The following is a 25,203-nucleotide window of genomic DNA, read 5'->3' on the forward strand; positions in this document are numbered from 1 at the left end:
TCTGTACTGTTACATACTTAGGCTGATAACTGGTTCATGCAGCATTACATGAACACCCGAATCTTACATTATGGCTGGTCTGAACAACTAAAGCAATTGTTACCATCCACCTCTTGTGTCTCCCCTTTTCCTCATAGTCTGTAAGCTTGCGAGCAGGGCCCTCATTCCTCTTGGTATCTGTTTTGATATATGTGTTTATTGTTATGCTGTAATGTCTATTGTATGTACAAGTCTCCTCTAAAATGTAAAGTGCTGCGGAATATGTCGGCGCCAATGAAATAAAATTATTATTATTATTAGGTGCTTCTCACAAAATTAAAATATCATCAACAAGTTAATTTTTTTCAGTTCTTCAATACAAAAAGAGAAACTCATAATCATCAACATTAACAGAAATAAACACTTGAAATAGATCACTTTGTTTGTAATGACTCTATATAATATATGAGTTTCAATTTTTGTATTGAAGAACTGAAATAAATTAACTTTTTGATGATATTCTTATTTTGTGAGAAGCACAGGTATATACTCATTCTTTTCTTCATCATAGAGGACAGGAAATGGGGGGTCATGTAGTTAGGAATCAGCAGTGCAGGGAGCCCTCTTGTCAGCCTGCACACCTCCCCTGTCCTGACTGCTGAGCGGCAGGAAGCATTACAGGAGGGAGGGAGCTCCTGTGTGTCAATAGCAGCTATACAGGGGAAAGTACTGTCAAGTTTATCCCTTTCCCCTGGAATGTTACTCCACTGCCCTCTCATTCCCTCTCTCCAGTACTGTGTAATCTGTTTCCTCAGTAGCTTATGTCATCACTCTTGAGCACTGTCTCATTCCCCTATGTACCTGGCTCCGCTCACCTGTCCACTTTCTAACGTGTTGCCCTGGGCTCTGTGCACCGCTCTGCACACACAGGGAAACCTCTCCTGTCACTGGTGCCGAAGAGGAGGTCCAGGAAGCAGTGAGGAGCAGCTTCTCAGCTAATTACTGGCACGCCACCATGTAGGGCTGTGTTTATACATCCTGCTCGTGTGCACCTCTGTATTAGCAAATAGAGATGGCTGGCTGACTGACGTAGCCCTTGGGGCCCGGTGAGCAGAAGGAAAAGAGGATGGGTCAAGACTAGGTCAGACCCTCTGCCAGCGTGTCTCAGGCAGTCCGGGCCCCTCCTCTTTTACTTCTGCTTTTACTTCTGCTCACCGGGCCCCTTACCCCAGTAAGGGTAGTAATGCCCTGATCGCAGCCCTGCCTGATTGCATGTGATCACTCCTCGAACTGGCTACCAGAGCCGAATCCTAACTTGTGTGCATTACACACTGCTAGGATTCAGCAAGTTGCAGTGCTTGCCAAATTTTTCTCAGGATTAGAAAACCCCTTTAAACTGTCCTTCCCCTTCCAGAGTTCTAACATGTCTGGCATGCACAGGCAGGGAACACACTTGCTCCCCTGCAGCACACTTTACAGATCAGTTGGAAGGGGCTGATGCATTTTTAACAATAAATAAAATTGGTTTGCAAGGGTGAACATATCCATTATATGTTCAACAGATGCTGTATGCAAAGCTAGCCAAAAAGTACATATTATCATCCGATGTGTTTTTTTCTTTTTTCCTTCAGCTTTCATTTTGTCCGTGGAACACAATGACTGCATCTTTGCAGAGTTCCTTTGTAAGAATGATAGTCAGTGCAATAACAGCTACCTTGTGTTAAAAAATTGCACTGTACCCAGTGGAGTATACCCTCTAAATACTCCCGAATGTCAAGAGGCATCTCAGCTAATTTCTCAGACTCCCATCATCCATTGCAAATGTCATCATCGTATGAAGAAGGAGGAGCTTTGTTTGAACATTTATTGGACTGTGCATCCTGCCTATATGCCCGGTAAGCATTTTACACAACTTTCTAATTTACATGAAAAGAGAGCATATAGTGACTCATAGAACAGATATCTTTTTAGTATTTTCATACTGAGAGCATGTTACGTGTAACAGTGTAGTTTTTAAAATTCTGTACAATGAAATCAACTTTTTTCTGTACTCTTAAAGTGAATTTTTTAAATCAGGTTTTTGCATTCTATGCATTTTATAACAAATTATTTGAATAAAAAAAATCATATCATGATACGTATTAACCCCGTTACCCCCAAGGCTGTTTGCAACTTCATGATCAGGCCAAATTTTACAATTCTGACCAATGTCTCTTTATGAGGTAATAACTCTGGAACGCTTCAACAGATCCTAGTGATTCTGAGATTGTTTTTTGTGACATATTGTACTTCATGGTAAAATTTCTTTGATATGACTTGCATTTATTTGTGAAAAAAAAGAAATTTGGCAAAACTATTTTTTTGCCCTTAAATCAGACAAAATAGTCAATAAATAACCTTTCCCACATGTCTAATTTACATCAGTACAATTTTTTAAACATTTTTTTTTTGTTAGGAAGTTATAAGGGTTAAAAGTTTACCAGCGAATTCAGATTTTTCCAAAAAATGTACAAATCCATTTTTTTAGGAACCATATCACATTTGAAGTGACTTTGAGGGGTCTATACGGCAGAAAATAGTCAAAAGTGACACAATTCTAAAAACTTCACCCCTCAACACCTTTTGGAAAAAAAAGAGGACATATAACTTTTTCACAAAAATTTTACTTTAGACCCAAATCTGATTGGGCGCACGGCAGGGCTCGGAAGGGAAGGAGCACCATTTGACTTTTTGAATGCAAAATATGCTGGAATAATTAGTGGACACCATGTCGCATTTGGAGTGCCCCTCATGTGCCTAAACAGTGGAAACCCCCCACAAGTGACACTATTTTGGAAACTAGACCCCTCAGGGAACTTTTCTAGATGTTTGGTGAGCACCATAAACTCCAGGTGCTTCACAGACGTTTGTAACGTAGGGCCAGAAAAATAAAAAAGTCACATTTTTCCCACAAAAAAATTATTTTAGTCCCAAATCTTTAATTTTTACAAGGTAACAGGAGAAAATGGACCCCAAAATTTGTTGTGCAATTTTTCCTGAGTAAGCAAATACCCAATATGTGAGGGAAAACTACTGTTTGGGTACACGACAGGGCTCAGAAAGGAAGGAGTGACGTTTTGGAATGCAGACTTTGATAGAATGGTCTGTGAGTGTCATGTTGCGTTTGGAGAGCCCCTGATGTGCCTAAACAGTGGAAACCCCCACAAGTGACCCCATTTTGGAAAATAGACAACTCAAGTAATATATCTAGATGTGTGGTGAGCACATTGAATACCCAATAAAAAAATTACATTTTTCCACAAAACTTTATTTTTGCCCCATTTTTTTATTTTTACAATGGTAACATGGGAAAATAGATTCAAAAATGTGTTGTGCAATTTCTCCTGAGTATGCCTATACCCCATATGTGGTCTCAAACTACTTTTGAGGCACAGTGCAAAGCTCAGAAGTGCCATATTGGATTTCGGATTTTGCTGGACTGGGTGCAGTGATCATAATGACACCATGGGTGGGTCACAGAATTTGATACCATTAGGCATTGAAGACAAAAATAATTACATTATAACCAGCAAAATTTTCTTTAAGCCCCAGATTTTACATTTTCACACTGGGAAATTTGTAAAAATGGCACCAAAATGTGTCCCACAGTTTCTGATGAATGTAGAAATCCCCCATATGTGGCTGTACAGTACTGCTTAGCCATATAGGGAGACTCCGGAGGGACAGTGTGCTATTTGCCTCCTGGAGCGCAGAATAGTTTGCGGACTGAATAGACAGAGCACCTAAGTTGTAGAAGAGCAGATTCCTCCCTTCAAGTGACCGCATTTTGGAAATTATACCCCTTTGGGAAATTATCTACATGTGTATTGTTGATTTTGGATCTATGGGTGTTTTACAGAAACAATCAGCAGTGGATGTTGTTGAGTGAAAATTGCAAACTGTCGTTGTAGTGACGTTATGCCCAGCTCATGCTTTCAGAGGCATGCACATGTAAATTATGCAGGCTCTTATCACTACAGAAATGCCAAACGTGGATGCTAAATATGGTTTAGGCACACTGTGGAGCTCAGAAGGGAGGGGGCATTTGGATTTGAGAGCGCAGAATTTGCTAAATTTCTTTTGGGCCATGAGCCATTTTGCTTTTCCAGAGTTTTTGTGCTACTAGTAATGTGAAAACCCCCAATATTTCCATTGACAGATGACAGACCTGACTGGGAGCTTTTTTTGTGGATTGAGTTGAAGCTTTTATTGGGAACATTTTACATAACATTTGAGATCACATTTTACCTGTGCTCCATGCTGAGCATGTACTTTGGGGTTTCTATCTAAATCTTTGAAGTGATTCAGATGAAACCCCAGAAGGACACATCTACTATATAATTGTCTAAGGGTCACTTCCGTCTTTCTGTCTGTAACGGAAATCCCAAGTCGCTGATTGGTCACGGCAAAACAGCCACGACCAATCAGCGACAGGCACAGTCCGGCGGCAAAATGGCCGCTCTCTACTCCCCGCAGTCAGTGCCCGCTCCATACTCCCCGCTCACACAGGGTTAATGGCAGCATTAGCGGACCGCGTTATGCCGTGGTGTAATGCACTCCGTTAACGCTACTATTAACCCTGTGTGACGAACTTCTTACTATTGATGCTGCCTATGCAGCATCAATAGTAAAAATATCTAATGTTAAAAATAATTAAAAAAATAAAAAATAGTTATATACTCACCGTCCGTCGGCCCCTTGGATCCAGAACAGGCCTTTCCTGCTGCACGCGACGCTCCGGTGACCGCTCCATGCATTGCGATCTCGCGAGATGATGACGTAGCGGTCTCGCGAGACTGCTACATCATCATCTCGCGAGACCGCAATGCACTCTTGGGACCGGAGCACGCGAGGAGCATCAATAAACGGTTCGCCTGGATCCGGGGGCCAACGGAAGGTGAGTATATAACTATTTTTTATTTTAATTCTTTTTTTTAACAGGGATATGATGCCCACATTGCTATATACTACGTGGCTGTGCAATATACTACGTGGGCTGTGCAATATACTATGTGGCTGTGCAATATACTATGTGGCTGTGCAATATACTACGTGGCTGTGCTATATACTCCGTGGGTTGTGCTATATACTACGTGGCTGTGCTATATACTATGTGGCTGTGCAATATACTATGTGGCTGTGCTATGTACTATGTGGCTGTGCTATTTACTACGTGGGCTGTTATATACTACGTGGCTGTGCTATATACTACGTGGCCGGCCATGAACAATTAGCGACAGGCCGAATCCTGTGTGTATAAATTGCATTATTCTAAAATCTTCATAAATAAACTACGTACATATTCTAGAATACCCGATGCATTAGAATCAAGCTACCATCTAGTTAACTATAATGAGGCAGCATAGTTACCTCTGTTCAGCAAAGTCCTTTTTTTCAGAAGACCACAAAACTGTGGTGGACCGCCTCAACTGCCTTTGTATGCACCCTAAAAAAACAGATACAGCTGGGTCACAGGCCAGACTGAGTCCACAGTGCCTCCATTTGCCTTCTTATAAGGAATCTTCCGCTGGGGGCTCCATCTGAATCACGTATTTACACAAAAACCCCAGGGTAAGCGCTCAGCACTGAGCACAGAATAAATGTAAGTAAAGCTTTACTGCGATCTTTGAGAGGCAGAATGAACAAATCAACTACAGGTGAAAAATTGGTTTTATTTTTTACACCATTACTCGTGCGGTATAAGTGATACTAGATTTATATTTTTTATGTTTGGCTGCTGTCACACACTAAAAACTCTTTAAAAAAAAAATGTATACGTTTTTGCATCGCCATATTTTGAGAACTGTAATTTTTCCATATTTCTGCTAACAGAGCTATGTGACTGTTTGTTTTTTTTGCAGGCCAAGTTAACATTTTTATTGGTATCATTTTCGAACACATTACATTTTTTTTATCACTTTATATTTTGTTTTTTGGTTGGCAAAATGAACAAACACCATCAATTCAGGAATTGTTTTTTGTCCTTCCACGTGTGGTAAAATTGATAAGGCAACTTTATTCTTTGGGTCAGTACGAATCCAGCGATACCACATTTATATAGTTTTTGTGTTTTGTCCCTTTTATGCAATAAAAACTATTTTATAGTAAAATTAATTATTTTTGCATCACTTTATTCTATAATTTTTTATTATTATCGCTGATTGAGCTGTATGACAGTTTGTTTTTTTGCGGGACTAGATGACGTTTTCAACTGTACCATTGTCATTTACATTTGTCTTTTTGATCACATTTTAATCAATTTTTTGTTCGGCGGTATGATGATAAAGCATCGTTTTTAATTTTTATTTTTTGCAGTGTTCACTAAAGGGGTTAATTTGTGGGACAGTTTTAACTGTCGAATCGTTATGATACAGCGATACCAAATATGTGTGCTTTTTTTTCATAAAAATATTTATTTATGGGTTCAATATATTTTTATTTTTTAAAATTATTTTGTGATTTTTTTTTTTTACAGTTTTACCATTTTTTTCACTTTTTTACTTTGTCCCACTAAAGGACTTTGATTTTGTTGCAGTTTGATCACTTGCAAAGCATTTTATTCCCCCATCTGCATAGCCCCTCATTTTATTCCCCCTCTGCACATCCCCTCTATTTATTCCCCCATATGCACAGCCCCACATTTTATTCCCTCCTCATCTGCACAGCCCCTCATTTTATTCCTCCCTCATGTGCAGAGCCCTTCTTTTTGTCCCCCATCTGCAAAGACCCTCAATGTATTCCCCCATCTGTACAGCCCCTCATTTTATTCACCCCTCATCTGCACAGCCCCTCTCTCTTATTCACCCCAGCTGCACAGTCCATCATTTTATTCCCTACTCATTTTATCCCCCCATCTGCACAACCCCTCAGGTTATTCCCCCCATCAGTGCAAAAATATGGGAATCAAACAGTGTAACAGAAGTAATCAGGATTTCTTGAGAAAAAACACTTATCAGTCTGATGAGGACTTGCTTGAAGGGTCGTCTTCTCCAACGTAGGTGCCGAGAAACAGCGGCACTTGTCCCTCTGTTGTCCGTGGGCTGAGTAGTCTCTAGGAGCCTCCTGCCTGGGGTTTCGGGAGTTAATGTGATATGCACAGGCTCTGAGTCTTTAGCTTTTAAGCACAGCCTATCCCGGGAAAATGATGGTCAGTCTATTATTAAGTCTCTCATCAGGAATCAGGGGCTCTGCACTGTTAAGTCTCTCACCAGGAATCGGGGCTCTGCACTGATACCGTGGATACCAGGGGTCACAGTCTCTATACTGATACCACGGGTACCAGGGGGTCGCAGTCTCTACTTGGGCCAATGTCTACACGGGTCTCAAAGCGCCCCTCTCCAGTCACAGCAGAGTCCGCTTTCATGTACTCACAAGATGCAGTCTTTCTGGGCAATCTCCCTGTATTTGTCCTCTGACCGGGATCTCTCTCTCTCTCTCCCGGAGCGCAGCTGCACCCTGCTCTGACCGCTGCTCACGCTGCTCACGCTGCTCTGTTCCTTGCGCGCGTGCCTTTCCCGCTCTCTGCCTGGGTTCCTTCCTGTCCCAGTCTCTAAGTCTGCACAGCTCAATGGTTCCAGGCACAGAGCCGAGAAGGTAACCGCCCCCGGACTCTTCTTGTGCTTCACCTCCTTACACGAACGCACCAATAGCATCATCTATATTTACTTGGTGCGTTCTGCTAGACCTAACACCCTATCAGCACGGACCCTCATTTTATTCCGTCCATCAGCACAGCCCCCTCCTCATTTTATCCCCCCATCAGCACAGCACCTCAGTTTATTCCCCCATCTGTACAGACCCTCATTTAACCCTCCCCCTCTGCACAGCTTGTCCCCTCATTTCTCCCCCCGCACAGCCCCTCCCCTCATTTTACTCACCCCATCAGCACAGCCCCTCATTTTATTTCCACCATCAGCAAAGCCTCTCATTTTATTCCCCCTATCAGCACAGCCCCTCATTTTATTCACTCCCACTGCACAGCCCATTTTATTCCCCCCTTTGCACAAACTCTCATTTTATTCCCTCCTTCTGCACAGCCCCTCATTTTATTCCTTCCATCAGTACAGCCCCTCGCCTTATTTTATCCCCCATCAGCACAGCCCCCCAGTTTATTCCCCCCTCTGTACAGACCCTCATTATATTCCACCATCAGCACAGCCCATCATTTTATCCCCCATCAGCACAGCCTCTCATTTTATGCCCCCATCTGCACAGTCCCTTATTTTATTCCCCCATCAGCACAGCTCCTAAGTTTATTTCCCTCCATCAGCACAGCCTCTCCTCTCATTTTATTCCCTCCTTCTCTGCACAAGCCCTCATTTTATGCCCCATGCTCAGTAATATAAGAATTTAAAAAAAATAAAGAAAAGTTTATACTCACCTTATCTTGGCTCCAGTCCACCACCTCCTCTTCTGTGAAGTACAGCAGTGGACGCTGGATGGCATAACCGCGTGTGCCTCCTCTAAGAAGGCGCAGGCCGGAAGTGGCCTGCCTCTTACTGGAGATCCCAGCAGAACAGGGGAGATTACAGATGCTCTGCTACTGAGCCGGGCGGCATATGTGAATATGATTGAGTGCGAGGAGGGAGAGATGGTCGGGGCCCAGGAGAGAAAGGGGTGAGCGATGTCAGTGACTGCCACATAAATGTTTTTTTAGGTCCATGTTTTTTCTTAGTCACCTATTTTCCTGACAGGACCTCATATAAATCTTCATTAACCCCTACAGAAGCATATCTCTTTCTTCACTTTTTGTGCAAATTGATTTTTATTTTTAGTTAGTTTCCAAACTGATGTCACTTGTGGAAGGTTTATAATGATCAGGCACATCAGGGGCTTTCCAAACACTACACGGTATCCTGTAATTATTCCAGCAAATGTTGCATTCAAAAAGTAAAATGGCACTCCTTTCCTTCCAAGCTGTTTTTCCCCACATATGGGGCATCGGTAGGTTCAGGACAAATTGCACAACAAATTTTGGGGTCCATTTTTTTCTGTTACCCTTGTGAAAATATAAAAATTGGGTCTAAAGAAAATTCCTGTGAAGCACCTACAGGGTTAATAAACTTCTGGCTTTGAGCACCTTGAGGGGTGCAGTTTTTAGAATGATGTTACTTTTAGGTATTTTCTGTCATATAGGCCCCTCAAAGTCACTTCAAATGTAATGTGGTTCATAAAAAAAAGGTTTTGTAAATTTTGTTGAACAAATGAGAAATCACTGGTCAACTTTTAACCTTTATAACTTCTTAACAAAAAAAAAATTATGTTTCAAAAAATGTACTGATGCAAAGTAGACATATGGGAAATGTTATTTATTAACTATTTTTTGTTACATATCTCTCTGATTTAAGGGCATAAAACTTGCTAAATTTTTAAAATTTTCCCAAATTTTCATTTTTTTCATAAATAATTTCAAGTCATATCAAAGAAATTTTACCACTATCATGATGTAAAAATGTGTCATGAAAAAAACAGTCTCAGAATCAGAGGGATATGTTGAAGCATTCCAGAGTTATTACCACATAAAGTGACACTAGTCAAAATTGTAAAATTTGGCCTTGTCATAAAGGTACAAACAGGCTTGGGGGGTATAGGTGTTAACTGCTCATCATAAAACATTCTTTGCAGTATGCTCACCATCCTGGTAGCTCTCTGAACTTGCTCCAGTTTTTCAATGTCTTTTTTAAAATGTAGTGCCTAGATCTGGGCACTCATGAGGAGCAAGCACAGCTCCGGAACCCGCTCCAAACACATGCCCTGACACATTACATGGGCAATAGTACGGTATATCATGGAGCATTAAGGGATTAAAAGCTCATCCAACCTTTTAACCAATTCTTCAGCACAGCTGTATCCTTTCCATTGAGGTGCAACTTGTCCCTACTGTAAAACCTGTAACCAGCAGGTAATTCAGCCAAGTTCTTCATGAACATAAGCCCTTTTTTTCTTGCACAATTGTGTAAGCTACTTAGTCCATGTGCGCATCTACTATATAATTGTCTAAGGGTCACTTCCGTCTGTCGGTCTGTCTTTCTGTCTGTCTGTCACGGATATTCATTGGTCGCGGCCTCTGTCTGTCATGGAAATCCAAGTCGCTGATTGGTCGTGGCAAAGCGCCCACGACCATTGCCACGACCAATCAGCGACGGCCATAGTGTGGCAATTAAATGGCCGCTGCTTTACTGCCCTGCAGTCAGCGCTGAGCGCTTACACAGGGTTGATGCCAGAGTTAACGGACTGCGGTGTAACGCACTCCGGTTACGCAGCTATTAACCCTGTGTGACCAACTTTTTACTATTGATGCTGCGTAAGCACGATCTAATGTTACAAATAATAATAATAAAAAAAAAAGGTTATTCTCACCCTCCGACATCGCCTGCTGTCCTCGGCAGTGCAAGCGGCAGGTTCCGGTGCCAAGGATGCTATGCGAGAAGAACCTGCCATGACATCACGGTCATGTGACCGTAACATCATCACGGGTCCTGCGCTCATACCAACCCTGGGACCGGAAGCTGCCGCGTGCACCGCCCACAGGCGCCAGGACTTCAAGGGGTCTTCGGAAGGTGAGGATATGTTTATTTTTTATTTTAAGTCTTTTTTAACCATGCATATAGTGCCCACATTGCTATATACTATGTGGGCTGCGTTACATACTGCGTGGGCTCTGTTATATACTACATCTCTGTGCTATATATGATGTAGCTGGGTTTCAGGAAAAATACTGCGGCGTTCTGTGTGCATATGCCTTAGCTGTTACCCAGCTACCAGCCCCAGCCAGAACATCCTCAGTCTAAGTCCTAAGTTTGCAATGTTCCTGAATGTTGCAAGCTGCATATTTAGATCCATGACCTGGGCTTTTATTAAAAAAAGAATACGGTATATCATATATTAATATTCTTTAACACCATGTAACGTAATTCACTATTTTCTGTTGTATTTTTTATACAGGTTCCCTAGTTTCCTATGACTCTCCATATGCAGACGAGTTAGAAACCAAAGAAGAATCGAAGTTCACGCAACTCTTAACTGTCACTTCTGGTAAACATCTATTGTATATTGCTTCCATGTGTCTGCCTTGTTTTTGCTGGCTATTGATATCTTAAAGAGGTTGTCTTGACTTTGGTCACATGACAGCTGACAAGCAAGGGGAATGCTGAGGAATCGTGACAGCGTGTCACAATTCGGCATTCTGCAGTCACATTAACCCCTGACCTCCACTGCCAATTAAACTATCAAACGATTGTAAGTTCAACTTTACTAAGGGGGTTAAAATTAAAGTAAAAAAAAAAAAAAATGAAACACATACAAGTTAAAATTACCAATTTTTACTCCATTAAAAGGAAAGACATTAAAAAATGTAGCCGTATTTATTATCCCTGTGTACAAAGAAAACCAACGTATTAAATTATTGAAACCATACATTACACGCTGAAAATATAATGCCATAATTGCTACTTTTCAAATCCAGACACTTCCCATAGAAAATACAATAAAAAACTCTCAAAATACATATATACTGTATACTGTATATATACCAAAGTATCAATGAAAATTAAGCACACAAGCCCTTATCCAACATTATGGATTGAAAAATATGGAAAAATAAAAAATGACGAATCTCAAAAGATGGCGTTACAGATATATTTATATTTTTTTACGAATTTCTAAATATTTTTTCTCCATTATAAAATAACAAAAAACTGGACAAGTTTAGTATGTAACTGATAGAAAAATAATCCACTGAACCATCAATATATATCTCCAAAGGGAAAAATTCCACATTGATAGATAAGTTTAGTATGTAAGCTGTACTCGTACTCACCTGTAGAATTACGGTATATTACCAACACCAACAATCTCATAAAATACTGGCAGAATTGCACTTTTTTTCCACAATCACACTACACATTGCATTTGTTTTGCTTTTTTCACCACACTGCATAGTAAATTGGACGAGGCCATTCAAAACTGTAACTCGTCCTGCAAAAAACAGGCCCTCATATTGTTATTTCCCAAAAAAGAATTGTGGCTCTTGGAACAAGGAGAGGAAAAAAAGGAAAGTGCAAAACTAAAAGTTTCTGGGTCATTCAGGGTTTAAACTGTCTAAATAATAGACCTGATTAGTAAAAGTGCCCAAATTTCTTCATAAGGAAATGTCCTGCCTCAGCAACATACTGTTCAGCATTGTTCACACAGACTTTCTAAGCATGAATAATTATAAAGTTCATCAAACAATCAACCTACAATGCAAATAACACACATATTAACCTGATAGCTAATGCTAAATGCATGCTAAATTAGGGAATCAAGATGAAGGAGGTGTATTATTGGGATATGAGAACCTTGTGCATTTTATAAGATTCTGATCCCGCTGGCTCAATTTTAACATCACATTGAAGAACCAAGTTATTAGCTAAAAGATTGAGTATAAGGCATTTCTTATGTACACATAACCCAAGACCTCGTGAATTATTCACACTTATTGACAGCTACATATCTAGAGGCTGTTTGGACGAATAACATCTGTATCCATTACTTGACCATGTTTTGTCCCCGACTTGTGTGTTTTCACACATGGTGCTATTCCACCAGGACCACTCATCCCTAATTTCCTGATCTGGGTCATTATCCCTATGTTCCACGTACAAGATGTTGCAAATTGTAATAAAAATCATATGGAAGCCATATGTCCCTATCTGAGCCTAAGGGACGTTAAAAATAACCTAAATTCTAACACTGAGATTAATGTTTTCTTATGATTTTTGTAATTGTAAGCATGCTTATAATTATATTATAATTGTTGGCTTTATTTGAATGTAGAGTTGTGTACACTGTTCTATCCTTTATAAGAAGATATATTCTGGCAAGACATCATTTATTTTTCTAAAATCTGTGTTTTGCTGGACTGATAAGAGAAGACTCCACTTCATTCAAATCAGTCGAGAGTGATAGCTGCATAATGAGCCTCAGTATGTAAAAAGTCAGGAGACTTGTTTAAAAAGATGGGTTTTGCTCCTAAAATGGCCAGTTTTATCCTTACTGTGTTGGAAAGATTTTTTTACTAGTGCCAACCATCTAACACACACGTATATACCAGTGATTGTACTTCTTTTTCTAACATCATGCTCCCACAGTCACCCCCTACAATATAATGCCCCACACAAGTCCCACACACAGTGTGATGCTCCTCCAGACCCCCACACAGTATGATGGCTGCCACAGTCCCCATACACAATATGATTGCTCTCCCATACAGAACTATAGCCCACACAGCTCCCCACACACGGTATGATAATCCACATAGCTCCCCACCACATGGAAATCACACAAAATATTAAATATGACTCTAATAGCACCACAACTTCATTCACCAATGTTATGCAACATATATTTCTATTTTAAGTTGATTATTTGTTTGAATATCAGATTACTTTCTGTGGGCAACAAAACTTTTGTCTTGCCAAAATCTGACCATTCTGTGTCCATTAACTGATCAGTATTTCTACATTGATGCCAGTTTATTTTCTTAACCTAAACCACATTTCAGAGGGTTTCAGCTTTCAAAAGAATAATTTATACAACCAATGGATGTATTTAATGTCAGGTTATAAGCTTTTATTTACATAACATGGATAAGCAACATAACTTCTGTCAGGGAGTGTACACTGACAGAAGCTTCCTGTACACAGTGTGATGGCTCCATAGCTCCCCACACAGTATAATGGCCTCTATAGCCCCCCACACAATATGATGGTCCACAGCCCCCATGCATAATATGATGGTCCCCCACATTCCCCATACCACAGAATGATGGTCACACAGTATGATGCTTTCCAAAAGCAACTCTCAAAACATAGTATGATGGTTCCCCCAGCCCCTCATACAGTATGATGACCCAGCACACAGTGTGATTACCCTACTACAGCACCCCCACATAGAATGAGGCCACCCTACACAGAATGATGGCCATTACAGGCCCATACAATATGATGCACCCTCACAATATAATGTCCCCCATAGTCTTTCACACAGTATTGTGGGCCTCACAGCTCTCCCTTATAATATGATGGCCTTCACACAGTATAATGGCCTCCACACAGTATTATACTTCCATAATTTTCACCTATAAGTACTAACAAAAAAACCCTACTCACCTAGCCCCATTACTGAAAGTGTCATTCTTGTGTGTGTAACATGTGGACTGAGATTTTGTACACCAGGTGTGATCTTGTGATGTTACTGCTCCTGCGGCTGAGTCTTAAAGGCACAGGCTGAATGGTGGAGCAGGGCACTGATTGCTCACTGTTCCACCATTGTATTCAACTGTCCCAGCATCTTGGGATGCTTGGCGCGGGGTCATGCTGCTCATCACTGCCCCCCACCATCAACTCTACTCATGGGCCCCATAGCAGCCTTGTTTTCTTATATGTAGTAAGCTTGCAAGCAGGACCCTTAATTATTTTAATTGATTCATTATGTTTTATTGTGTAATTGTCTAATATTGTTTGTACATATAGCCTCTGAATTGCTGTTATTACATACTTGCCTCTATAATATATTTTTTTATTTCTTTTGCCAATGGATTCCAACCATGGCTTGGTTGGATCAAACAGGATTAGGCTAGACCATCACAGAGCTAGGGAACCCTCCAGTGATCCGAGATTCTGAAAAATGTATGGGCTCCATCCATTACAATCGTTAGATGTAAAGACCACAGACACTAGACAATATCACTTAATATTTAGGTTGTTTCACAATGCATTTTCAGGAAGGCTGTTTTATTGCTATTACAGGGGCTCAAAGGGTGGTGTATGATTTAGGGATTCAAAAAACTAAATAGAAAAGTCATATATTACTACATCAGGCCCTTCAACGGACAGCATTTGTCAGACACTGTCTTCACTATTGCAGACAGGTGTGTTTCCTCTGAAACACAGTGACACTTCTCCAGTTGATTGACAGGCCTCTCCATAAGAGTGTACAGGTCTCTACTAAAGTGTATACATAGGGAGAGACCTGTTAGTCAAAAGTAGGAGCTGGCCAGGGACCTGCCGTGGACTAGTAAGCCAAGATACATGGGGGCTGATTAAAGAAGGTGCTTATGACTTAATTCTTGCATAAAACACCTTAATAAGTTGTAATATTTTTGTGCAAATTAAAAGTTGCATAAAAATATTGCAACTGTAAGGCTTCTTTTACACATACTGGGTTTTTTGCGGCCCATTATTGTGGGCCTTTTTTGCAGGCTGTATCGCCACAATTTTCTCGGTCTGCCGCAACAACGGACCGCAAAAAACTTGCAGATCGCCGTTTTTCGGAAATAGTATTGGAAAAAGAGATGGCGTTCTGCAAAACTGGAAGTCACAGTGCACCGCAAAAACAAGCTTCAGTTGTTTTTGCAGCCCCATTGATTTTCAATGGGGGCCGTGTCCATAAGCCATGAAAAAGATCGAGCAGGCTCGATAGTTTTTGACAGCCGTAAATACGCCCCTCATGGCCATACGGCGCACAGAGCACCGTGAAATTATTGCAGCCTGTTTTTGCAGCCCCATAGAAATCTATTGGGGCCGCAAAACAACGGTATGTGTAAAAGAAGTCTTAGTGTTTACATGCTAGTCCTGGCCAGCTATGCCAATATGGGCTTAGCATGGGTGGAGCATGTGCAGGATGAGACATAGTTAAGTTAGACCATCAAATTCATAAAACGTTACACCTATGTAGTGGCAGAACTTACTCCAGAAATGTACTCCAGTCTCTGACTCTAGTACATTTCTGGCAACAGCACTTGACAGAGATGCACCTAATTAAATTAATTTGGCCCATTGTGCTTCAGCAAGCCTGTTCATTAGGTCTTAATGAATCGACCTCATAGTCCCTAAGTATCTTTTCAAAGTTTTTTTACTGTGAAATATCTCAGCATTTCTGAGGAAAACATGCCTGGATGCAGTCACATAGCCATTGCATGATTCATGTTGCCCGTGGTTGTGAAGACAGGTTCCCTTTAATTAGATATGAAGTGGTCCTGTACGGCAGGTTTATAGAGCCTCAATTATTTCTTCTGGTGATCCAAGCTACCTGTCTGACAATGGTGATAATAATAATAATAATAATAATCTTTATTTTTATATAGCGCTAACATATTCCTCAGCGCTTTACACACATTATCATCACTGTCCCCAATGGGGCTCACAATCTAGAATCCCTATCAGTATGTCTTTGGAATGTGGGAGGAAACCCACGCAAACACGGAGAGAACATACAAACTCTTTGCAGATGTTGTCCTGGGTGGGATTAGAACCCAGGACCCCAGCGCTGCAAGGCTGTTGTGCTAACCACTGCGCCACCGTGCTCAGCGCTTACTGTGCTTCGCTGGTTGGCAGTTCAGAGATGAGAATTGGCCACTGATAGTGATGTCCTCCGGATACAGAAGAGGTTTCCAATAGCAAACAGGGCCATACCTTTCAATTTAAATTGCATGTTAGACTATGAAAGAAGTGATATGATTGGTTTCCTGTGGAAAAGGCTGAAAATATTTCCTGCTAAGTCTATAAAATACATATCAGAAAATTCCACATCCAAAAATCTGCTGGTTGTATATAGAGAGTGAATACTACATTTAATGATAAAATATATTATTTTATTAAAATATATTCAAAAATATTAATAAAATTAGGTACGTCAACAAATCCATATATACACAACACGCCCCCTGAGGAAGTGGTATGAAACGCGCGTCGGGGTGAGGGACACAGAACAGGATGGCACTGCTTTCCTTGAGATACACATGTCGGTAAATATACATTCCACATTGGGCTGTATTCCTTTTCCTTAATGCGTATTTAAGATAGCTATTGTATAACCAGGTAATGCCAGTCTGTTACCATTGTTACTTGTTCCATTGTGTTGTGTACATATGGATATTGTTCTGTGTCCCACTTTGTTGAGGTACCTAATTTTATAAATATTTTTTTTTAAAAATTTAAAAAAAATAATATATTTTGTCATTAAATGTCGTAATCATTCTATATATCTAACCAGTGGATTTTTGGTTGTGGTGTTTTCTGATATGTATTTACTCTAATTGTGACCCTAGGAGTTTTTGTTCTAAATATTTATTGGGACTTTTTATAATTTAATTCTATAAAATATTTCCCTGACTAATAAATATATTTATTCTAATATTTTATCTCAGAGTCTCTCCTTCCCAATGAGGAGACGAACGCTTGTTTACATGAAGCGGCTATTTGTAATTCCATTGAGAAGTGCACGCAATTGAAGAACGAATATGTTATTCCCTGCAGTGATTCAAAAGCTGAAGGTTTTTGTGACCGACGGAAGTGTCACAACCACCTCAGGAATTTTTTTAAAAAAGTTCCTATGGAATTCACAAAGCGATTCCTATTTTGTCCATGCAAGCAGAATGCAAACTGTGGAGAACGCAGACGCAAGAATATAGTGCCCAAGTGCTCTTTTGAGGACAGGGAAAAGAAAAACTGTCTGGAGCTCTATGATTCCTGCATGAGCGACAACTTGTGCAAGTGAGTACTAAAAACAGATCAAACCAGTTCATTCTTTACAGGGATTTCACTTATATACATTTATTTGGGGCTAAAAATATTTTTTACAACTGAGTTTCGTTAAAAATGTTGCACCATTTGCCTTCTATAGCTTATGTGTGTTGCGCTCTCTACATTTTCGGAGCTCCTCCCATCTGATTTATGGCCACAGAATTGTAGGAAAACAAACAGCCTGTAAAAGTCAAACAATGCAAACATTTTTAATGAAACCCTATTGTAAAAATTATTTTTTTTATCCCAAATTCATGCATTTAAGTACAAAAAATTGTCCCCTAAGGCAATCTCTAAGCATAAAGAGCATAAAAACAGTTTGAACAGTTTATTTATAGCATATATATATATATATTTAAATTTCTTTTTAGTAAAATCAATTTTACAATTACATGATGTATCTGTAATCTGTCCTGTGCCTTTATGTTCATCGCATGATCAGGACAGAAGTTTATATACATGAGAAGTAATTAACAAAGGTTCTCTCTGATTACAAGCAGAGATATTAAAAATTATGAAAAAATGATCCAGAAATTATTTTGGACATTTTGACACTCTTTTTTTTTTTTTTGTTACTGTATAATTCATATATTTTATTTACTGAAATACCACTTTAAGAGGGTATACCCATCTCCTAGATCCAATCCCAATATTTAGTAGCTGTAATAATAATAATAGTAGAAAATACCTTGAGTTAGAAATATACAATAGTTCACCTGATTAGCTATGTATCCATGGTTACGAACACTCATATAGTGACAGTTACTGATTGTAACCATGGATATTAAGCTCCTGCAATGCAGTAGCTTATTAGAAGAACTATACAACATTTCTAATAGGAGGAATTTGATAATATTATTATTATTACACCTACTACATATTGGGATGGGATCTTGGAGATGGGAATACCCCTTTAAGCATGTTTTATTTCAGATTGCCATATTGCCACAAGCATTAACACCTGGCTACTATGGTGGCATCTAAGACATCTATGGGTTGTAATTGATCATACTGACAGCTAAAACATTCTTCTCACATCAGAGCGCACTAATGTTTCGGACAGTCCAACAAACATTTTTAAGTTTTAATATGAATTGCAAATATAATTTTATATCTTTCAGATCTCGTCTTTTGGACTACCAGAAACATTGCCACCTGTTTGAAAAAAAGAATGAAAACTGTTCTGTGGAACAATATGATCCGTGCATAAAATCCTACATTAGGCTGATCGGTAAGACCTAAATATAAGAGGAACCTAGGATTCTAAATAAATTTTCCACTTAGACCATTCTATATTAGGCTTCTTTCACACTTGCGTCGGTACGGGCCCGTCGCTAAGGGTCGGCGCGATGTACCGACCCACGTTGTGAAAATTATGCACGACGTGGGCAGCGGATGCAGTTTTTCGACGCATCCGCTGCCCATTCTACAGTCCAGGGAGGAGGGGGCGGAGTTCCGTTCGCGCATGCGCGGTAGCAAATGGCGGACGTGACGTACGAACAAAAGTTACATTGAACGTTTTTTCGTGACGACGGTCCGCCAAAACACGATGGATCCAGTGCACGACGGACGCGACGTATGGCCATACGTCGCAATCCGTCGGCAATACAAGTCTATGGGAAAAAAACACATCCTGCAGACACATTTGCAGGATCCGTTTTTCCCCAAAATGACGGATTGCGACGTACGTCACACGACGTACCTGGTAATACTGTCACACAACTGTACCTGGTGTTGCCTGGTAATACTGTTTTTTTTTTCAAAGTCTTCCATATTTTGTAAACTTAGAACACACGATACTCACCCTCCTTAGGTCCAGCTCTCTCCTTTTCTGCCACTGCACCAGTCTTTGTTACTGTCTCTGTGATGAAGTCGAGAATGCAGCCACATCACCGCTGTAGCCAAACACTAAGCTCAACACTTGTGCTGCCTACATCACAGAACCTCTGAGCTCAGTGACTGGCTGCAGCGGTGAAGTGCGCTGTAGTCATGATGTTCCTGCGGATGCCTGTACACAGAGACCAGAACAGCTTATGTTTATGGTTTTTCACATGTACAACATTTAAAATAAAAATAAAAGTATTTCTTGAAAACCTGCTTAGGGTACGCTCACACAATTTTTTTTTCAGACAGCCAAATATCGACTAATTTTTTTCGTGGAAGACACTTCTGGAACTGTCTTTTTTTCTGGCATCTAGTAAATCTTTAGCATTTTTTAGTGCTTTTTTGGTTGTTTCCTGAACTCTTTTTTGACTTCTTTGACCACTAGAAGATTTTTTTGTGTGTGTTTTTGGGTGTCTTTTGTATTGGCATTTTCAGGATCATTTTTTAAATCCTTTCAACAATGCAGAAACCTCTTTTGGTTTTGGAAGCAAAGATGCTGACAAGATGCTCAAAACTTATTTTTTTTAAACTTTCCTATTGACTTGTATTGTAAAGTATAGAGAGTCTTCAGAGAGGAAAATGCAGGGAGACTGGTCAGTTCACTTCTTTTAAGCATATTTGGAAACCTGAAGCCTTTAGAGCAGTGTTCCCCAAGTCCGGTCCTCAAGAGCCACCAATAGGTCATGTTTTCAGGATTTCCTTAGTATTGCACAGGTGATGGAATTATTGCCTGTGCAGATGATGCAATTATCACCTGTGCAATACTAAGGACATACTGAAAACATGACCTGTTGGTGGCTCTTGAGGACCAGACTTGGGGAACACTGGTTTAGAGGATGATCAAATGCCTAATCATGTGCACAGCAAGTTGGTTTTATGTAGAAATGAATATATTTGTTCTTTTGAGTGTTTTATTGGCACTTTTGTAGGCAGGTTTTAGGGTGAACTTGCTCCAAACCTGCCTAACAATAACATAGTGTGAGCATAATTTTAATTAGATACAGTTAAGTCCATATATATTTGGACAGAGACAACATTTTTCTAATTTTGGTTATAGACATTACCACAATGAATTTCAAACAAAACAATTCAGGTGCAGTTGAAGTTCAGACTTTCAGCTTTCATTTGAGGGTATCCACATTAAAATTGGATGAAGGGTTTAGGAGTTTCAGCTCCTTAACATGTGCCACTTTGTTTTTAAAGGGACCAAAAGTAATTGGACAATCGACTCCAAGGCTATTTCATGGACAGGTGTGGGCAATCCCTTCGTTATGTCATACTCAATTGAGCAGATAAAAGGCCTGGAGTTTATTTGAGGTGTGGTGCTTGCATTTGGAAGGTTTTGCTGTGAAGTAAACATACGGTCAAAGGAGCTCTCCATGCAGGTGAAACAAGCCATCCTTAAGCTGCGAAAACAGAAAAAAGCCATCCGAGAAATTACTACAATATTAGGAGTGGCAAAATCAACAGTTTAGTACATCCTGAGAAAGAAAGAAAGAAAGAAAGCACTGGTGAACTCATCAATGCAAAAAGACCTGGGCACCCACGGAAGACAACAGTGGTGGATGATCGCAGAATAATCTCCATGGCGAAGAGAAACCCCTTCACAACAGCCAACCAAGTGAACAACACTCTCCAGGAGGTAGGCGTATAAATATCCAAATCTACCATAAAGAGAAGACTGCATGAAAGAAAATACAGAAGGTTCACTGCACGGTGCAAGCCACTCATAAGCATCAAGAAGAAAAAGGCTAGACTGGACTTTGCTAAAAAAAAATCTAAAAAAAGCCAGCATAGTTCTGGAAGAACATTCTTTGGACAGATGAAACCAAGATCAACCTCTACCAGAATGATGGAAAGAGAAAAGTATGGGAAAGGCGTGGTACAGCTCATGATCCAAAGCATACCACGTAATCTTAAAACACGGCGGAGGCAGTGTGATGGCTTGGGCATGCATGGCTGCCAGTGGCACTGGGTCACTAGTGTTTATTGATGATGTGACACAGGACAGAAGCAGCCGAAAGAATTCTGAGGTATTCAGAGCCATACTGTGTGCTCAGATCCAGCCAAATGCAGCCAAACTGATTGGTCGTCGTTTCATACTACAGATGGACAATGACCCAAAACATAAAGCCAAAGCAACCCAGGAGTTCATTAAAACAAAGAAGTGGAATATTCTTGAATGGCCAAGTCAGTCACCTGAACCCAATTGAGCATGCATTTCACTTGTCAAAGACTAAACTTCAGACAGAAAGGCCCACAAACAAACAGCAACTGAAAACCACCACAGTGAAGGCCTGGCAGAGCATCAAAAAGGAGGAAACACAGCGTCTGATGATGTGCATGAGTTCAAGACTTCAGGCAGTCATTGCTAACAAAGGGTTTTCAACCAATTACTAGAAATGAACATTTTATTTAAAATTATTTAATCTGTCTAATTACTTTTGGTCCCTTTAAAAACAGGGTGGCACATGTTGAGGAGCTGAAACTCCTAAACGCTTCATCCAATTTTAATGTGGATACCCTCAAATGAAAGCTGAAAGTCTGAACTTCAACTGCTTCTGAATTGTTTTGTTTAAAATTCATTATGGTAATGTCTATAACCAAAATTAGGAAAATGTTGTCTCTGTCCAAATATAAATGAACTTACCGTATTTTCCGGCGTATAAGACGACTGGGCGTATAAGACGTATAAGACGACCCCCCAACTTTTCCAGTTAAAATATAAAATCTTAAAAATCGGGGGACTTCTGTCATCTTATACGGCCGGTGACTAATGTGCCTTTTTTTTGGGGGGGGGGAGTGGTCCCGATGACGGAGGGGCGTCTCACAGGGAAGTGTGAGTATGCCCCATTACCTCATATTGTAGCTGCAGCGTCAGCGTGGGGTGCTGAGGAGCGGCGGCGACTGCTCCTTTGTGCCGCGTGGGTGCTGTGGGGCGGCGGTTCCTTTAGGTACAGCGCCGGGGCTCTGTGCTGTGGGGCGGCAGCGGGGGCGGCAGCGGCGGCGTATCTTCAGGGAGAGTCAGTCGGGGCTCCTCCGACATCTCCCGAAATCCCGGAGGCGCCGGCAGCTCCATTGCTGCGATGCGGTGGCCTCCGGGAAAATGGCCGCTGGGGCGGCGCAGGCTCAGATTCAGATCTCGTCTCCCGAGATCTCGGGACGAGATCTGAATCTGAGCCTGCGCCGCCCCCAGCGGCCATTTTCCCGGAGGCCACCACATCGCAGCAATGGAGCTGCCGGCGCCTCCGGGATTTCGGGAGATGCCGGAGGAGCCCCAACTGACTCTCCCTGAAGATACGCCCCCGCTGCCGCCCCACAGCACAGAGCCCCAGCGCTGTACCAAAAGGAACCGCCGCCCCACAGCACCCACGCGGCACAAAGGAGCAGCCGCCGCCGCTCCCCAGCACCCCACGCTGACGCTGCAGCTACAATATGAGGTAATGGGGCATACTCACACTTCCCTGTGAGACGCCCCCTCCGTCATCGGGACCACTCCCCCCCCACCCACCATAGATACCCGGCGTATAAGACGACCCCCGACTTTTAAGAAGATTTTCAGGGGTTAAAAAGTCGTCTTATACGCCGGAAAATACGGTAACTGTATGTTGTAAAATCATGATTGTGAGAGTCTGACTTTTGGGACCCCCACCTGAGAAAAATTGCAATTGCAATTTATATGCCTGTTTTCTTCTTCACCACACAGGCACTGCAGTTACCCCTAATTTTATTAACAACTCGAGCATGGATACATCACTATGGTGCACTTGTGAAGGTAGTGGTAACAAGCTGGAAGAATGCAATGTCTTCCTTGGGATGTTCACTTCCAACAGGTGTCTCCGTAAGTAAAAATCCTAATATTTCCTAATTTTCGCTGCGCTTAGGCTAGGTTCACATTAGCATTTGCGTCTGCAGCGTATCATCCACATGTGCAAACGCATGCTTACCCAGCATTTTTTTCTCCGCATCATCTTACGTATGATGCCAAAAAAATGCTGCGTGTGCATGCATTTTGGCATGCGTTTGCGTTGTTTATGTTCATGCGTTAGATATTTCCAATGCTTCACAGTAGCTTTTCCTTGACATCAGACACCCAGTAGGCGTGTCTCATGGGATTTCTAGAGACACACTGCACTGATGAAATCCTCGTTTTTGGCTGCTGTATCAAGCTGCAAGATGGATCTTGACATGTACAGCTTCTATGAAGATCTGGATTTACAACTGAAATTGGCTTGTCAAGAATAAAGAAGGAGAGAAAGACAGAGAAGACATCGTCGATATTGGCAACATCCCATCCTTGAACTCCGAGAGAGCCGTGGAGCCAGCCTACCACTCTTTGTACAAAGAGCTACGTGCAAACCCTCAGACGTTTTTGGACTACACAAGAATGTCAGAACAGAGCTTCAATAACCTGCTGCTACGTGTCCAAGGATCAATTGCCAGTCAGGACACACAGCTCCGTCGAGCAAATCCTACTGAGGAACGTCTCTTGGTCACCCTGAGGTACGTAATTTGGAAAAAGAAACACCTGTCATTAATATAATTTTTCTAAAAGCCATGTACTGATTTTTTTCCTCATTTTCTGTTCTGCAGGTTCCTGGCTACCGGAGAGACCTTGTCATCCCTCCATTTTCAATTCAGGATTGGAGTGTCAACACTTTCTGGGATTATTGGAGACACCTGCCGTAATTTAGGTGAGGTACTGTGGCAAGAATTCCTCCCCCAACCCACAGCTGAAATATGGCTTGAAAATGCTGAAAAATTCAAGGAAATTTGTAATTTTCCTAACTGTGTAGGGCTGTGGACGGCAAACACATTCGGATTCTGAAACCTGCCGGAAGTGGAACCGAATATTTCAATTATAAAAAATACTTTTCCATTGTTCTAATGGCAATTGCAGATGCTGGGTGTAGATTTGTCGCCGTGGACATTGGCTCATATGGACGAGGAATGACTCACAGACTTTCAAAAACTCTGATATGGGCCAACGTTTATGTGGGAATGATTTTAATTTTCCACAGCCACTACCTCTTCCCAACACTGAAGGACCACCAATGCCCTTTGTTGTGGTTGGGGATGAAGCGTTCCAAATGTGTGCCAACCTCATCAAACCGTACTCAAGTCAGGACTTAAATCACACAAAAAAGATTTACAACTACCGTCTGACAAGGGCAAAAAGAACTGTTGAGTGTGCCTTTGGATTGCTGGTTTCTAAATGGCGCTTTTTGGGCACATCCATTAATCTAAAAATTGAGACTATTGATGAGGTTGTGAAAAATTGTGTTCTTCTGCACAACTACATCCTGGTAAAAAAGTGATCAAACTTAGAACCTGAGGAACTTGTTTCATTGCATGATTCCCAAGATCACACTCTGAGGACTTCAGTGGAAGTTGCTCATATGAGGGATAAGTTTGCTGCATATTTTGTTTCTGATAATGGATGTGTTGCATGGCAAGACAAAATGGTTTAAGCTGCCACGTAAAATTTTCCTTTAATGTTAAAATGTCCCTGTAATGTTAAAATTTCCATGTAATGTTAAAATGTACATGTAATTTTAAAATGTACCTGTTCAAATGTACATGTAATTTTAAAATTTACCTGTAATTTTACAATGTACCTTTAATGTTAAAATCTACCTTTAATTTTACACTGTACCTGTAATTTTTGCTTACTCAAATAATAAAATGCCTCCAGTTAAACTTACAAGTTCCCCAACAATACAATACACACCTGTGT

The 25,203-nt window shown here is 40.9% G+C and overlaps 1 protein-coding gene across 4 annotated transcripts in view; it reads left to right on the plus strand.

The window, feature by feature from the left end:
• The window catches only part of LOC138675796 (GDNF family receptor alpha-4-like), a 119,376-nt gene that overhangs the window by 84,946 nt on the left and 9,227 nt on the right, over window positions 1-25,203 (plus strand). For all 4 annotated transcript variants that reach the window (XM_069764335.1, XM_069764334.1, XM_069764332.1 and 1 more), the window contains exons 2-6: window positions 1,611-1,874; window positions 10,963-11,052; window positions 17,207-17,552; window positions 18,704-18,813; window positions 23,173-23,307. In XM_069764335.1, coding sequence (XP_069620436.1) covers window positions 1,611-1,874; window positions 10,963-11,052; window positions 17,207-17,552; window positions 18,704-18,813; window positions 23,173-23,307 — 945 coding nt within the window. The remainder of the gene's footprint in view (window positions 1-1,610; window positions 1,875-10,962; window positions 11,053-17,206; window positions 17,553-18,703; window positions 18,814-23,172; window positions 23,308-25,203) is intronic.

Source organism: Ranitomeya imitator, chromosome 4, assembly GCF_032444005.1.
Source record: "Ranitomeya imitator isolate aRanImi1 chromosome 4, aRanImi1.pri, whole genome shotgun sequence".
Taxonomy (NCBI): Eukaryota; Metazoa; Chordata; class Amphibia; order Anura; family Dendrobatidae; genus Ranitomeya; species Ranitomeya imitator.